Below are 14,293 nucleotides of genomic sequence, written 5' to 3'. Positions count from 1 at the left end.
TTCCAACTCAAATTCTTCAAATGCTCAAACCATAACACATTATTAATAGCATATCGTTTAGCCGTGTGGAAATTATTCTTATATTATATCATCATTACATCATCACTAGTGTTCTCCGTTCAGGTCGTTGTGGAGAAAATGTAGGATTCCAGAAGAAAGATGGTTTCATCCACCTGGTTCTCTGCAGAATCCAACCTGGATAAAGCACAATAACAACAGTCTCAGTCTCTCGTCATAGTCTCATAGGTCTCTCGTCATAGGTCTCTCGTCATAGTCTCTCGTCATAGGTCTCTCGTCATAGGTCTCTCGTCATAGGTCTCTCGTCATAGTCTCTCTCGTCATAGTCTCTCTCGTCATAGTCTCTCTCGTCATAGTCTCTCTCGTCATAGTCTCTCTCGTCATAGTCTCTCTCGTCATAGTCTCTCTCGTCATAGTCTCTCTCGTCATAGTCTCTCTCGTCATAGTCTCTCTCGTCATAGTCTCTCTCGTCATAGTCTCTCTCGTCATAGTCTCTCTCGTCATAGTCTCTCGTCATAGTCTCTCGTCATAGTCTCTCGTCATAGTCTCTCTCGTCATAGTCTCTCTCGTCATAGTCTCTCTCGTCATAGTCTCTCTCGTCATAGTCTCTCGTCATAGTCTCTCGTCATAGTCTCTCGTCATAGTCTCTCTCCATAGTCTCTCGTCATAGTCTCTCTCGTCATAGTCTCTCTCGTCATAGTCTCTCTCGTCATAGTCTCTCTCGTCATAGTCTCTCTCTCATAGTCTCTCTCTCATAGTCTCTCGTCATAGTCTCTCGTCATAGTCTCTCGTCATAGTCTCTCGTCATAGTCTCTCGTCATAGTCTCTCGTCATAGTCTCTCGTCATAGTCTCTCGTCATAGTCTCTCGTCATAGTCTCTCTCGTCATAGTCTCTCTCGTCATAGTCTCTCTCGTCATAGTCTCTCTCGTCATAGTCTCTCGTCATAGTCTCTCGTCATAGTCTCTCGTCATAGTCTCTCGTCATAGTCTCTCTCTCATAGTCTCTCGTCATAGTCTCTCGTCATAGTCTCTCGTCATAGTCTCTCGTCATAGTCTCTCGTCATAGTCTCTCGTCATAGTCTCTCGTCATAGTCTCTCGCTCATAGTCTCTCTCTCATAGTCTCTCTCTCATAGTCTCTCGTCATAGTCTCTCGTCATAGTCTCTCGTCATAGTCTCTCGTCATAGTCTCTCGTCATAGTCTCTCGTCATAGTCTCTCGTCATAGTCTCTCGTCATAGTCTCTCGTCATAGTCTCTCGTCATAGTCTCTCGTCATAGTCTCTCGTCATAGTCTCTCGTCATAGTCTCTCTCGTCATAGTCTCTCTCGTCATAGTCTCTCTCGTCATAGTCTCTCTCGTCATAGTCTCTCTCGTCATAGTCTCTCTCGTCATAGTCTCTCTCGTCATAGTCTCTCTCGTCATAGTCTCTCTCGTCATAGTCTCTCTCGTCATAGTCTCTCGTCATAGTCTCTCGTCATAGTCTCTCGTCATAGTCTCTCGTCATAGTCTCTCGTCATAGTCTCTCGTCATAGTCTCTCGTCATAGTCTCTCGTCATAGTCTCTCGTCATAGTCTCTCGTCATAGTCTCTCTCTCTCATAGTCTCTCTCTCTCATAGTCTCTCTCTCTCATAGTCTCTCTCTCTCATAGTCTCTCGTCATAGTCTCTCGTCATAGTCTCTCGTCATAGTCTCTCGTCATAGTCTCTCGTCATAGTCTCTCGTCATAGTCTCTCGTCATAGTCTCTCTCGTCATAGTCTCTCTCTCATAGTCTCTCTCTCATAGTCTCTCTCTCATAGTCTCTCTCTCATAGTCTCTCTCTCATAGTCTCTCGTCATAGTCTCTCGTCATAGTCTCTCGTCATAGTCTCTCGTCATAGTCTCTCGTCATAGTCTCTCGTCATAGTCTCTCGTCATAGTCTCTCGTCATAGTCTCTCGTCATAGTCTCTCGTCATAGTCTCTCGTCATAGTCTCTCGTCATAGTCTCTCGTCATAGTCTCTCGTCATTGTCTCTCGTCATTGTCTCTCGTCATTGTCTCTCGTCATTGTCTCTCGTCATAGTCTCTCGTCATAGTCTCTCGTCATAGTCTCTCGTCATAGTCTCTCGTCATAGTCTCTCGTCATTGTCTCTCGTCATTGTCTCTCGTCATTGTCTCTCGTCATTGTCTCTCGTCATAGTCTCTCATCATAGTCTCTTTTGTCTAGTTCTTCAAAACAGTCATATAATTGATAAGGTTTTAAAGTGCATCCTCAGCTTTCATTTAAAGTGGGGCTTGAATACGTTTTGCTAAATAAATAAACTCAAACGTTCATCTCTGTCCGAATGTCTCTGGCCCACAGTGTAAACGGTCAAATGTGCGTTGTTACTTGTTAACGTGGAGCCGTAGGGCGTCGAGCTGTTGTTTCTCCGGCGCAGTGATCATCTCCTCCACCTCGTTGAGCTGCTCTGGCTCTGCTCCGCTCACCTGCAGAGACGCCAAGATCGCCTCAATCCTCTGAGACTTCTCCAGCAAACGCCTGGCAAGAAAGAAATAATACCGAGGTCACAAACGGCAACAGGTACTTTTCATCCTCATCGTGCAAAAACATCACCCGAGTTACAGTAGGACTCACTTGCTTTCTTTAGTCTCGAACAAACGCCGTTCTATCAGGTTTCCCACCGACTGAAAGCCCAAACCAAACGCAACAAATCAAAAACAGACGCGAGCCGTTGATATTTGCCAGTTGCATTCAGAGAAGTGTTTACCTTGTAGCAGTTCTGCAGGAGCATCCTCGCCGTGGGAAGCTGGTTGACCGTGTAGAGGTAGAAAGTGCGAGATGGAGCGTAATCCGGGGTCTTTGGGACTTCCTGAAAACAAACACAATGACAAGAGGAGATTTAAATAAATAAACCTTTGCTAGTGTTTACTCAGCATTAGTTTACTCCAAGTTTTGATTCACTCATGCATGTTTGGTTGGGTGATCTTGCATTTTCCCGCAACTCACAAATTCCTGTTTTCACCTATCCCCTACCCCCACCCACATCCACGTTTATTATGTATGATTAGTTGAAAAATGAAGACTTCCAGTGACACATGTAGAGCTCTAAACTAGCCACTTTTCAACAATAAAAACATGTACATGACAATCTGCTGCTTCTGGTTACATCGTTTTACTTAAATATTGCGGTTTACGTTGAAAAAAATGATGAATAACGATTTACTTATGTTATAGTTCAATACCAAGCACCTGAAAAACATAGTATGCCTCCTCTAAAAAGTTGAGAAATACTTCAAATACTTAATCCCGTCATTCACACCCACAAATGCAAATGTTTGAATCGTCCAAAGTGAATTGGACTGGATGGCATTCATTCCAAACCTGGAGTTGGACGAGGTTCTCGGACAGCAGTGTGTAGAGCATGTCTTTTGCCTCTTTAGCAGGGATCATGGCAAAGTCTTCCACCTGCTTTTGCTCTAAATGACGAGTCCTTAACAACAAGCGGAAGATGCGCGCCGACCGCGATCCAAATCTGATCGTGAAAATATGTAAATGCATCAACACAAAATAGACAAAAGCCTCACGTAATTGGAGACAGTATAATGTACATTTACCTCTCCTGCACGACGGACTCAAGTGTCGCTCGCGCTAAATTAGAAAGAGCTTTGTTCAAATCTGAGAACTTGGTCAAGAAATACAATGTAGTGTAAGCAAAGAAATACAATGTAGATTTTGATCGAATTTTGATCGAATAAAGCTGGTGACTTGTAGACATACATTTAGTCATTTAAAGGCGCAGTAGGAAAATATGATTGAAAAATGCAAGATGGATATGTTTAATGCCATATTGTTGAACATTAAAGGCAAATAATCTAACAAAATTACGATAAATACATCATCAGCGGTAAAATGATACTGACAACAAACATTCCTCCTCCACTTTCACCAGCTTTTCCCACAAACTCCATCTGTTAAATAGAACACAGATCCGTTATTACTCATATACACCAATAATTGTGATATTTTATTATTTATCCTTCATTTATCCTTTTTGTTGGTACCTCGATGAACATAAAATACAAATAAAACAAAGAAACGCATGATATCCTGGTAGAATTCTAATAAAACGAATAATAAAATGAACAAATACCTAAAAACACAATTACAAATACAAAATTGGATCAATCGTGAGCACTGGTTCTGTGGTCTCTGAATCCATTAACAGGCATCAAATAATTTAATTTAAACATTTTCTATAGACCGGGAGCAAAGTTACTGAAAGCCTTTTTCCTTAGCTCTGCATCGATTAGGTGAAAATGTAAAATAAGAATTCTAGTGATCTTCATCGACGAATACTTGATCTCATGTTCAGCAAACGTGTAAAATAATCAACGAGAGCTTTATAAACAAACAAAATACAGATGTGTCCACGAGTCGTGCAGGAAACGTACCGGGTCGTCGACCAGAAGACTGAGGTACTGGTCTAAGATCTGCCTCTGGATGTTGTAGCTCGAGGGGAGAGATCGGAAGATTTCATTGGCCGAGAGGGGCTTCGTGCAGGTCGCTACGGGAGATGTGGTCACTTCACTCATCCGGAGCATCGTCCGAACGATCTCGCTGCTGGTCTGAATCAAAATAGAAGGATGAGGAGGAGAAAGCCACTTCAAACGTCAGACTGAAAATAGACTTGGCACTTTTCAAGAGCCTTTCAACTTCACTAAACTATATTTCTAGAGCTTCTAATGTGTCTTTTACAAATTCAACAATTGTTCATCTTGTTACATGTTTTCAAGCTCAACAAAAACGACAATCTAAGACTTTCACCTGGTCGAGTTTGTTGGCTACAGCGGTGATGATGGTCTGGTCTCTGAAGTGGAGATGAAACCTCTCAAAATTCACCTGCCAGTAAATGCCCTCATCACCATGCTTCTAAACGTGACACAAATACAAGTTACACAGACATTAGTCAACTCTGAACAATATTAATACATGTTATAAAGGAGGAATCAGAGGTTTCATACATCATTTTTAATTGTAAAATAGAGTTCTTTGACCAAAATACATGTTTTATGCCATTAGAAAGGAAACAAAGTTTAGTTTGTGGTGATATGTAGGGGACTGATGTAAGTGGTGCACAGGCAACGCTAGTGCATTTATAACACGGTTAAAAGTCTAAAAATGCAGAATAAGAGATATTTATGTTTCCATGATACCTGTGTCTCCATTTTGGGCTTTTTTGCGTTTCTTTGGTCCTCTCCTTCCTCGGTGACGAGGGGCCGTTTTCCTCGTCCGAAGAGCGTGACATGAGGCACTGAGTAACAGTCGGGGAAACTCTCAGCAGAGGAAGGAGTGGTGCGGACTGCAGGAGCGGGGGTGTCTGAAGGGGCTTTTTTTACTTCCCCCATTGGAGGGCAGCGCTGAAGGAAGTGAGTTTCCACCAACTTTGAGAACGCAGAGGACACTTCACTGTAATCCATGCTGCGGCCCTCTAAACAGTACAGAAGATATCAATCAGTACTTTTGCATCAGGAAGCGTAAACATTAGGGATTGTTATATTATTGCAATATCAGCCAACATAATACCCACATAATAAATGTAATAGATTATCGTCTATGTCTATTGAAGATCCTGCTTCCGAAGAGTGCACGCGCTTTTTTGCTCGATCCGCTTGCTATCGCTGCTTTCCTTATTTATTTTGCTTTTTAATCAGTTTTTGTCTTCCAAACATTTTTGCTTTAGACTTTTTCAAGTAAACCAAGGATTTTAAGAACATGTTTCCAGTTTTAACGACATATCTGACGACAGCGACATGTCCGTGAGAAGAAGGGAGAAAGACTGTGAACGCTGTCGGAAATATCAACAAGAAATTAATGAGCTGAAAACACGGATATTTGTTTTGGAATCTGAAAAAGTTCTTCACGATACCATTCCTGTGTCAACCGACGGTAAGAAGAGCACACTTTTTACAAGAAAAACTGCTACTTTCAAACTAAACCGCAGTGACTCTGTGTCGTTTCCAAAACTGTCTAAAAACCAGAAAGACCAGGCTGTTTCTTGGAACAAACTTGGAGCAAAGCCTAAACAATACAAAGATAACGTGAAGTCACCTAAAATACAGCTCACCAACAGATTTTTACCACTTTCAGAGATGGAATTAAATGAAAAAAGGAAAAATGACGTGGCCAAAATACAGCAAGGAGGAACTGTGCCACAAGCCAAGGTCATGCAGATTGTTTTAGTTGGGGACGGCGATAAGTCACGTGACGCATGAAAAGATAAACACACATTCTTTTCCAAGCGCCACTGTTTCTGAGATAACGTCACTCCTTCCAAATATTATGGCTAAGCATGGAGGAGCTAAACAGCTGATTGTGCACGTGGGTGCAGTGGACATGCGGCGGGAACAGACTGAAGTTTTGAAAAAAGACTTCTTTAAGTTATTCGACGTGCTTGATAAAATGGAAATCAAAACATTCATAAGTGGACCTCTTCCAAACATCGACAGGAGGATAAACAAGTTTAGCCGGCTTCTTCAGCTGAACACATGGCTGTCCAAAGAGTGTTCCCCGAGAGGACTACACTATATTGAGAACTTCTATCTATTCTGGAAACGAGAGGACCTGTTTAAGAGAAATGGCCCCCACCTATGCAGAGGTGGAGTGAGGGTGCTGACAGAGAACCTGCTCCACGCTCTGAGGCATTGGACTGGGCCTGGACAGGGTCCTGAGCAGATAGTTAGAGAAGAGAGGAATGAGAGAAGAATTCCTGCTCCATCAGCCAGAGACCGAGCCAATGTTTCAACATCAAAAGCACCACAACCTCAGCCTCCACCAAAGGATTCATCAGCAGCTGCTCCACCACCACCAGCAAAGGATTCAGCTCCAGCTGCTCCACATTCACCTCCACCGCCTCCAGCAAAGGAACAATCTTCAAAGGCCTTGGACCCATCTGTGACAAGCCCAACAACATCCCTGTCATCGCCCCTGCCTTCACACCAGCCCTGGGTTCCCCCTGCAACATCTACTCCCACTAAAGATTCATCATTCTCCTTCTCATCTCCACTCTCACCCATGGGCCTTCCCAGCCATTTTGAAAGTCTGATCAAATCAGGCATTAAGATGGCTCCACTCACGCCCAATATAGCAAGGGCTATGTCAATACGTATCAACTCTTCCCTGCACAAGCCGACTACACCAACAAAAGCCCCACCACCCATCCCCCCTCGCCTCTCACCTGGTCCCAAACTCTCCTTGGCTACAAAAGCCCCACCACCCATCCAACCTCGCCTTTCACCTGGTATCTCCCATAGCTGGGATGCACTGGGTCTCAGCGTTGCCGGGACTTATTGTCACATTAAAAATCAAACCAACCCGGGGCCCTATGTAAAAAGAGCCCCCCCTAGTGCTATTTCTGTAGTCACATCATCACAGAGATGGAAAAACAAAATGCGAGTCAGGCCCAATCTGAGAAATGTGATTCATATTCCCTGTGAAAAGATAAAGCCCAGTCTCACTGAAACTAGTCTGAAACTTGCTGTGCTAAATGTCAGATCCTTATGTAACAAATCTCTCTTAATTAATAATTTTATTTCTTCTTATAATCTTGATTTTATGTTTTTAACTGAAACATGGCTTGACAAAAACACAGGAAATGTAGTTCTGATAGAATCTGCTCCACCCAACTTTAAGTTTGAATCTGAAACACGAGAAAACAAAAAAGGGGCTGGAGTCTGTGCTGTCTTTAGAGATGAAATAATTACCCGCAGGTTTTCATCATTTGAGTATGTATCCTTTAAAATGGAGCTAAAACGGTCTCCATCCATTCTCTTCATTGTTTTATACAAGCCTCCCCAGCACTGCCAAAGTTTTATTGATGATTTTACTGAGTTGCTTTCAGTCATATGCACAGACTTTGAGGGTTTGGTCATTACAGGTGATTTCAATGTGCATGTTGATAATATTTGTGACAGAAACGCTAAAGAGCTTGATGCTGTCCTTGAAACCTTCAGTCTTACTCAGCATGTGAGAGGCCCCACCCACAGCAAAGGACACACTCTAGATCTCATAATTACAAAGGGGGTAAATATTTCAAATGTTAATGTGATCGATGTTGCTCTGTCTGATCATTTCTGTGTCTTCTTTGACCTGTCTGTTTCTCCCAAACCTCCGGTTGGTCCTGCAGTTGTTCAGAGGAGACACATTAGTGATGGCACAGGTGCACTGTTTATGGAAATGATAAACTTTGAAAATGTCTCATGTTCTAATGTAAATGATTTGTTGAACTCTGTTACATCTAGTGAATTTGAATGTTCTGGACACCATCGCCCCTATAAAGGCTAAAATGGTTAAAAATAAGCAGAAGGCGCCGTGGAGAAATGATGATTCGGTCAGGGCACAGAAAAGGGAGTGCCGCAGGGCCGAACGGAAATGGCGCATCAGTTGGATTGATAATTTTTAATTTAGTTAATTTTATTGTAGTTAATTTTTATCTTTGCACTCTTCTCTTTTGTTTGTGATTTTATTAGTTTAGAAAATCAGTTGGATTGATAATTTTTAATTTAGTTAATTTTATTGTATTTCTGTAATTTCTTTGTGATTTGAATGCATTTTTCCTGCTGTGTGAAGCACTTTGAATTGCCTTGTGTATGAAATGTGCTCTACAAATAAACTTGCCTTGCCTTGCCTTATGTGACAGAAATGCTCATTTTATTTTGACACATTTTAAGGAAAACATTCTAAATTATTTATTACAAAATTTTGAAAAGATTGTGTTTGAGTTCCCATTTAAATCCTTTAATCTCGTATCAGTCCTAATGTATAGTCTTTATCACCTTTTTATTGTTTTAACACGATATATGAAAAGCTACACTTTTTTTTTACCGGTTAAACATGGTGGATTTGTTTAGTCTCATTTAGTCTCTACAGCAGCAGAGACTATTCTGTCCAATCTATCCAAGTTCATATAAAGCACATTAACGATAAAAAACAGAACACTGAAGTTTAGGTTCAATCAGATCATTTGAGCCTAATCTTTCTCTTTTTTGTCTATATTTGAATTCATGCACACATCTAGCTACACTTTATGGTATATTAAACACTGATTTCACAGTAAACGCAGTAAAGATCTGCACAGTAAGATGATTTAAGTCCTAATGTCATTTTATGTTGTATTAAAAGAACCTAACTCTCTCTGGTTTACACTTGTTTCTAGCGTACCATGACTGTACATAACTACTGACCCTCCATGTTCTGCGTGAGCCTGTCGGCCACAGTCTTCACCGTCTCGCTCATGGTCAAGTGGCCTCTTTGCAGCAGTTCCTCGATGATGAGCTCGCCCGTGTCTCCGTACAGAGTTTTGGCGGTGTAGATGTAGCGAGGGTAGCGCAGGATTCTCCGGACGCGCTCTCCGTTGGCGCAGTACTCGGCGGGGCTCCCGGGGCCTTTACGTCCGGAGCAGAAAGTGCAGACCCCTTGTTGCATCAGAACGCACAACGATTTCTTCACCTGCGATTACAGACAATTACGGTGAGGAACAACATAATATTGAACAGCTGAAAGGTTCATTTTAATCCTTTATTCTCTAGAACGGCTGACACTTTCTGACCAGTTCAATATTCAAACTTCTGAATGGACAAGATTTTTAGTGTATGGGGAAGGTTGCTTTCCCTTAGAGCATTACATTTACAGTTCATTCAGATTAGAGCTGGGCAATTAATCCCATTTTAATGAAGATCAAGGGCCGTATTTTGCCCCTGGGAGGTAGTGTGAACGGGAGCCTTTTCCAGGGGACGGGGCCTTTCCGACCTTAACGCTGGCGTGAAGAGGCTGGACGTGCTGGAGGCTGGAGTGGGATGTGCCAGTCCATATAGGGTGATAGTGTTTGAACCAACGATAACTGTGGCGTTCAAAAGCATCTCCTGTGGCAGACGTTTGTCATGCCTCATATACAGGCAAAGAAAGTGAGCATAACATATTTCAATGTATTCCCAAAATGTAAATAATAAAATAAATAGATGAAATAAAATATTGAATTGCAGCCTCAGAGCGATGTTTGTTTATTTAGTTCACCTTTATTTGTTTCAGCTGGTTCTTGACACAACAGCTGAGCAGAAGTTTGTCCTTTAATAGGCTCTGATTGGCTAAACCAATCCAAATTACACATAAAATACTTTCTTATTCTCAAAACTGTTAAACATCTTTTTTGAGTGATGAGACGAGCGACAGCTTGTTTGGGGAGAAATCTAGAGCCGATCCTGTGTCAGTATCAGGGTGCGTTTTGGAGAAAGGTTCGAATTTTGGAGGAATAGATTTGATTTGTGTGTGTGTGTGTGTGTTCTGTATTATAAAATGTTGTTTAAATTTAATAAAATAATTATGAAATTAAATCAAAACTGAAAGTCATCTTTATCTTCTTTTCGAGATGAAAAAATAAACCATACAAAAGTGTGTTTACCTGGTCGAGCGGCAGGCCCGTCTCATGAGCGATGGTTCTTAAAGTCTGAGGCCCATTTCTGAGCAGGTGCGATCCCACTTTCTCCACCACCTGTCCAAAGTGCTCCCGCAGAAGGAGGCCACACAGCCGCACTTCATTGGCCGTCATCTCGTCAAACGCATAAAGACCAACGACTTTACAGGAAAACCCTGTAAACAAATCAATAAAGCTGTAAAAAGATGCATTTTAATGAGATATAATGCAGATATAATGATGGTGTGTTTTTAAAGGTGTGTGTATGTTCAGGTGGAGCGCCGTCTGCTCGGCTCCATGGAGGTGCTACTGTTTTTCCCAGAATGTCCCACAGTATGGCATTACATACGAGCAGGTGATCTGGCCAAACTACACGTCAGCTCTGTGGAGAAGCAAGCTCACGCAGATTCAAAATGCATGTTTTATGATGAATTACTTGTTGAGGTGGGCAATTTATTGAAAAATGTAGAATAGGCCATCGCAGTTGTTGTTTTGCAGAATGAGAATATTGTGTGTATCGTGTGAATATCATGTATCGTGAGAAGTGATATTTCTGGGTTTATATGGTTCATTTTATGGTCTTTTCATGATTTATACATTTGAGCACATTTCTGATGCACTGGCTGTGGAATACAAAAATAACCACAAAATAAAAATCTAGATAAGACTGTGGGACATTCCGGGAACGACGGTAAGATTTCCATGGAGACAGAAAAGTTACATAGTGCACCTTTTTAGTATTTCGATTAAAATCCTTCATTTCATCCTAATTGAGATACATAACACCAATTATAATACAAATGTACAGGTTTGTTACTTTGTAAAGTTAGCAGTCAATAGGAGATCACAATAGTTTGATACTTTAAACTTGAGCTTCTCAAAGTGTGAGGCACAGAGCCGTGCCTCACTCCTCTGTGTCGCTCCTCTGTGTCGCTCCTCTGTGTCGCTCCTCTGTGTCGCTCCTCTGTGTCGCTCGCTCCTCTGTGTCGCTCCTCTGTGTCGCTCCTCTGTGTCGCTCCTCTGTGTCGCTCCTCTGTGTCGCTCCTCTGTGTCGCTCCTCTGTGTCGCTCCTCTGTGTCTCTGTCGCTCCTCTGTGTCGCTCCTCTGTGTCTGTGTCGCTCCTCTGTGTCTCTGTCGCTCCTCTGTGTCTGTCGCTCCTCTGTGTCGCTCCTCTGTGTCGCTCCTCTGTGTCGCTCCTCTGTGTCGCTCCTCTGTGTCGCTCCTCTGTGTCGCTCCTCTGTGTCTCTGTCGCTCCTCTGTGTCGCTCCTCTGTGTCGCTCCTCTGTGTCGCTCCTCTGTGTCTGTCGCTCCTCTGTGTCGCTCCTCTGTGTCGCTCCTCTGTGTCTCTGTCGCTCCTCTGTGTCGCTCCTCTGTGTCGCTCCTCTGTGTCGCTCCTCTGTGTCGCTCCTCTGTGTCTCTGTCGCTCCTCTGTGTCGCTCCTCTGTGTCTCTGTCGCTCCTCTGTGTCGCTCCTCTGTGTCTCTGTCGCTCCTCTGTGTCGCTCCTCTGTGTCTCTGTCGCTCCTCTGTGTCGCTCCTCTGTGTCGCTCCTCTGTGTCTCTGTCGCTCCTCTGTGTCGCTCCTCTGTGTCTCTGTCGCTCCTCTGTGTCGCTCCTCTGTGTCGCTCCTCTGTGTCTCTGTCGCTCCTCTGTGTCGCTCCTCTGTGTCGCTCCTCTGTGTCTCTGTCGCTCCTCTGTGTCGCTCCTCTGTGTCGCTCCTCTGTGTCGCTCCTCTGTGTCGCTCCTCTGTGTCTCTCCTCTGTGTCTCTCCTCTGTGTCTCTCCTCTGTGTCTCTGTCGCTCCTCTGTGTCGCTCCTCTGTGTCGCTCCTCTGTGTCTCTGTCGCTCCTCTGTGTCGCTCCTCTGTGTCGCTCCTCTGTGTCGCTCCTCTGTCGCTCCTCTGTCGCTCCTCTGTGTCTCTCCTCTGTCGCTCCTCTGTCGCTCCTCTGTGTCTCTCCTCTGTCGCTCCTCTGTGTCGCTCCTCTGTGTCGCTCCTCTGTGTCGCTCCTCTGTGTCGCTCCTCTGTGTCGCTCCTCTGTGTCGCTCCTCTGTGTCGCTCCTCTGTGTCGCTCCTCTGTGTCACTCCTCTGTCACTCCTCTGTCACTCCTCTGTCTCTGTCGCTCCTCTGTGTCGCTCCTCTGTGTCGCTCCTCTGTGTCGCTCCTCTGTGTCGCTCCTCTGTGTCGCTCCTCTGTGTCGCTCCTCTGTCCCTCCTCTGTCCCTCCTCTGTCCCTCCTCTGTCCCTCCTCTGTGACTCCTCTGTGACTCCTCTGTGACTCCTCTGTGACTCCTCTGTGACTCCTCTGTGACTCCTCTGTGACTCCTCTGTGACTCCTGTCTTTCCGCACTCATCTCCCTCCCTTTAAAAAGGTAAATATGGTTTCGCTTTTATTTTGGTAACTCTCTGTGTGACCGGAAGTTACAAACAAAAATCTACTTGAGAGTCAAAGAATAGAAGCAGTTACGGTTAATGGTGAAAACAGAAAAGAAAATGGTGAAAGTTATACAAATCCAAAGCTCAAGCTACAGGGGAACGAGGTTTGTAATACAAATTAATGTATTATTTAACAATTTTCTTCTTCTTTGGCGTTTTATAGCAGTTGGTATCCAAGTGTTACCACCACCCACTGTAGTTTTACATCTTAGACTTTATTCTTCAGACTTCACTCTTAACTCTTTAGACTTCAGACTTCACTCTTTAACCATAAAACACCCAAGAAGAAGACTTTAGTTTATTTTCCATTTTATGGAAACCGCTCATGTGTCAATATAATGTGTATAATATGTGTAAAAAATGTGTGCGCCTTCGATTCCTTTGCGCTTTGATCTCATGGGCTTTGAAGACAAAGAAACATAAACACAGTGGGAACAAGTCTCTCTCATTTCTAATAAAGTCTGGCGGTAATGTAACACTAGGATACCAACCGCCATAAAACAACAACAACATGTTTTAATTTTTTTAACGGTGAAGACGTGCAACTGCAGTAGGTTGCGGTGAATGTGCCTTTTTGGTGCCTGACGCCATTGGAAGTAACACAACAACAACAACGACATCAATCAAGCAGTGCTTAATTTGATATCAAACAATATAATCACCATAACGCCATCACTACATGACAGTTCCGCCGGAAGCGGTCAACAAACTGTGTGCTTGCCATGGATCTATTATGGCGCTTGCCCGTCTAGCAACCTGTCCCCGGAACCAAGGTTCCCACCTAAATACCCTTTGCTCATGAGGCCACAGCGCCACTCTGTGGCCGCTCCCAACACTACATCTATCAGAGGTTTTGGCTCCTACGACGGGGTTTTAAGATACTTTGAAGTTTGAATACGTACAACCAAAGTAGGTAATGCACCGTTCCAGTTGGCTGCCAACTGCCATTAAAAGTAAAACAACAACGGGAGCTTTTAGTAACTCTGCTGTAAACAAAGGTGAGTGCATAAACAACTTCCCTACAAACCCATAGGCGAGGCAAGTTTATTTATAGAGCACAATTCATACATAAGGCAACTCAAAGTGCTTTTAGCTTAGATTACATTGTCGGAGAAGAGGATGGTAATCGAAACCAACAAAAGTCAAGAGATCATTATCAAAGTATCTGAGTTCTGAAATCTCTCACTAATCTTTGTAAGAAACAAGTAATTCAAACTTACAGATGCAACAATCTGGTGACACTTGAAACACATGTGTCTGACACTTCTGTTGTTAGCTGTTAGCCGAAGAGCCGCGGTGCATTTCGGGACAGAAGGCGGGCCCAGAGCACTGATCCAATTTGTATAAACAAAGCTAGAAGGATTTATCTTTGCAAACACTTCCTGCAGCCATATTCTAACTGTAA

At 43.4% G+C, this 14,293-nt stretch overlaps 1 protein-coding gene across 2 annotated transcripts; it reads right to left on the bottom strand.

Annotated features, from left to right (window-relative positions):
* Nucleotides 1-93: 93 nt before the first annotated feature.
* Nucleotides 94-14,199, bottom strand: polr3c (polymerase (RNA) III (DNA directed) polypeptide C). Of its 2 annotated transcripts, none has more exons than XM_072460969.1 (13): nucleotides 14,109-14,199; nucleotides 10,447-10,634; nucleotides 9,233-9,497; nucleotides 5,207-5,481; nucleotides 4,818-4,922; nucleotides 4,445-4,618; nucleotides 3,910-3,961; nucleotides 3,608-3,668; nucleotides 3,375-3,525; nucleotides 2,761-2,862; nucleotides 2,628-2,677; nucleotides 2,382-2,531; nucleotides 94-195 (listed from the first exon to the last, which is right to left on the bottom strand). In XM_072460969.1, exons 2-13 carry the CDS (start codon nucleotides 10,591-10,593, stop codon nucleotides 120-122), a joined length of 1,608 nt encoding a protein of 535 aa, XP_072317070.1. In that variant the 5' UTR covers nucleotides 10,594-10,634; nucleotides 14,109-14,199; the 3' UTR covers nucleotides 94-119. The 2 variants fall into 2 exon arrangements, with proteins under 2 accessions (XP_072317070.1, XP_072317069.1); XM_072460968.1 differs by having other exon boundaries at nucleotides 10,447-10,654; nucleotides 14,109-14,198.
* Between the last annotated feature and the right edge of the window lie 94 nt (nucleotides 14,200-14,293).

This window comes from Eucyclogobius newberryi, unplaced genomic scaffold (assembly GCF_026437365.1).
Source record: "Eucyclogobius newberryi isolate DKJ021-1_F unplaced genomic scaffold, fEucNew1.0.hap1 SCAF_3, whole genome shotgun sequence".
In the NCBI taxonomy this organism is placed as follows: Eukaryota; Metazoa; Chordata; class Actinopteri; order Gobiiformes; family Gobiidae; genus Eucyclogobius; species Eucyclogobius newberryi.
This window is presented reverse-complemented; position numbering and strand designations above follow the sequence as displayed.

Bases quoted from the DNA above. Each gene is read 5' to 3' on its own strand.
- polr3c (XM_072460969.1), bottom strand. From the start codon at position 10,593: ATGACGGCCAATGAAGTGCGGCTGTGTGGCCTCCTTCTGCGGGAGCAC. The intron at 4,619-4,817 runs GTGAAAGTCTTA...ATTTTGATTCAG, and splicing joins TAGCCAACAAACTCGACCAG to ACCAGCAGCGAGATCGTTCG. The intron at 2,863-3,374 runs GTTTGGAATGAA...GTTTGTTTTCAG, and splicing joins AGAACCTCGTCCAACTCCAG to GAAGTCCCAAAGACCCCGGA.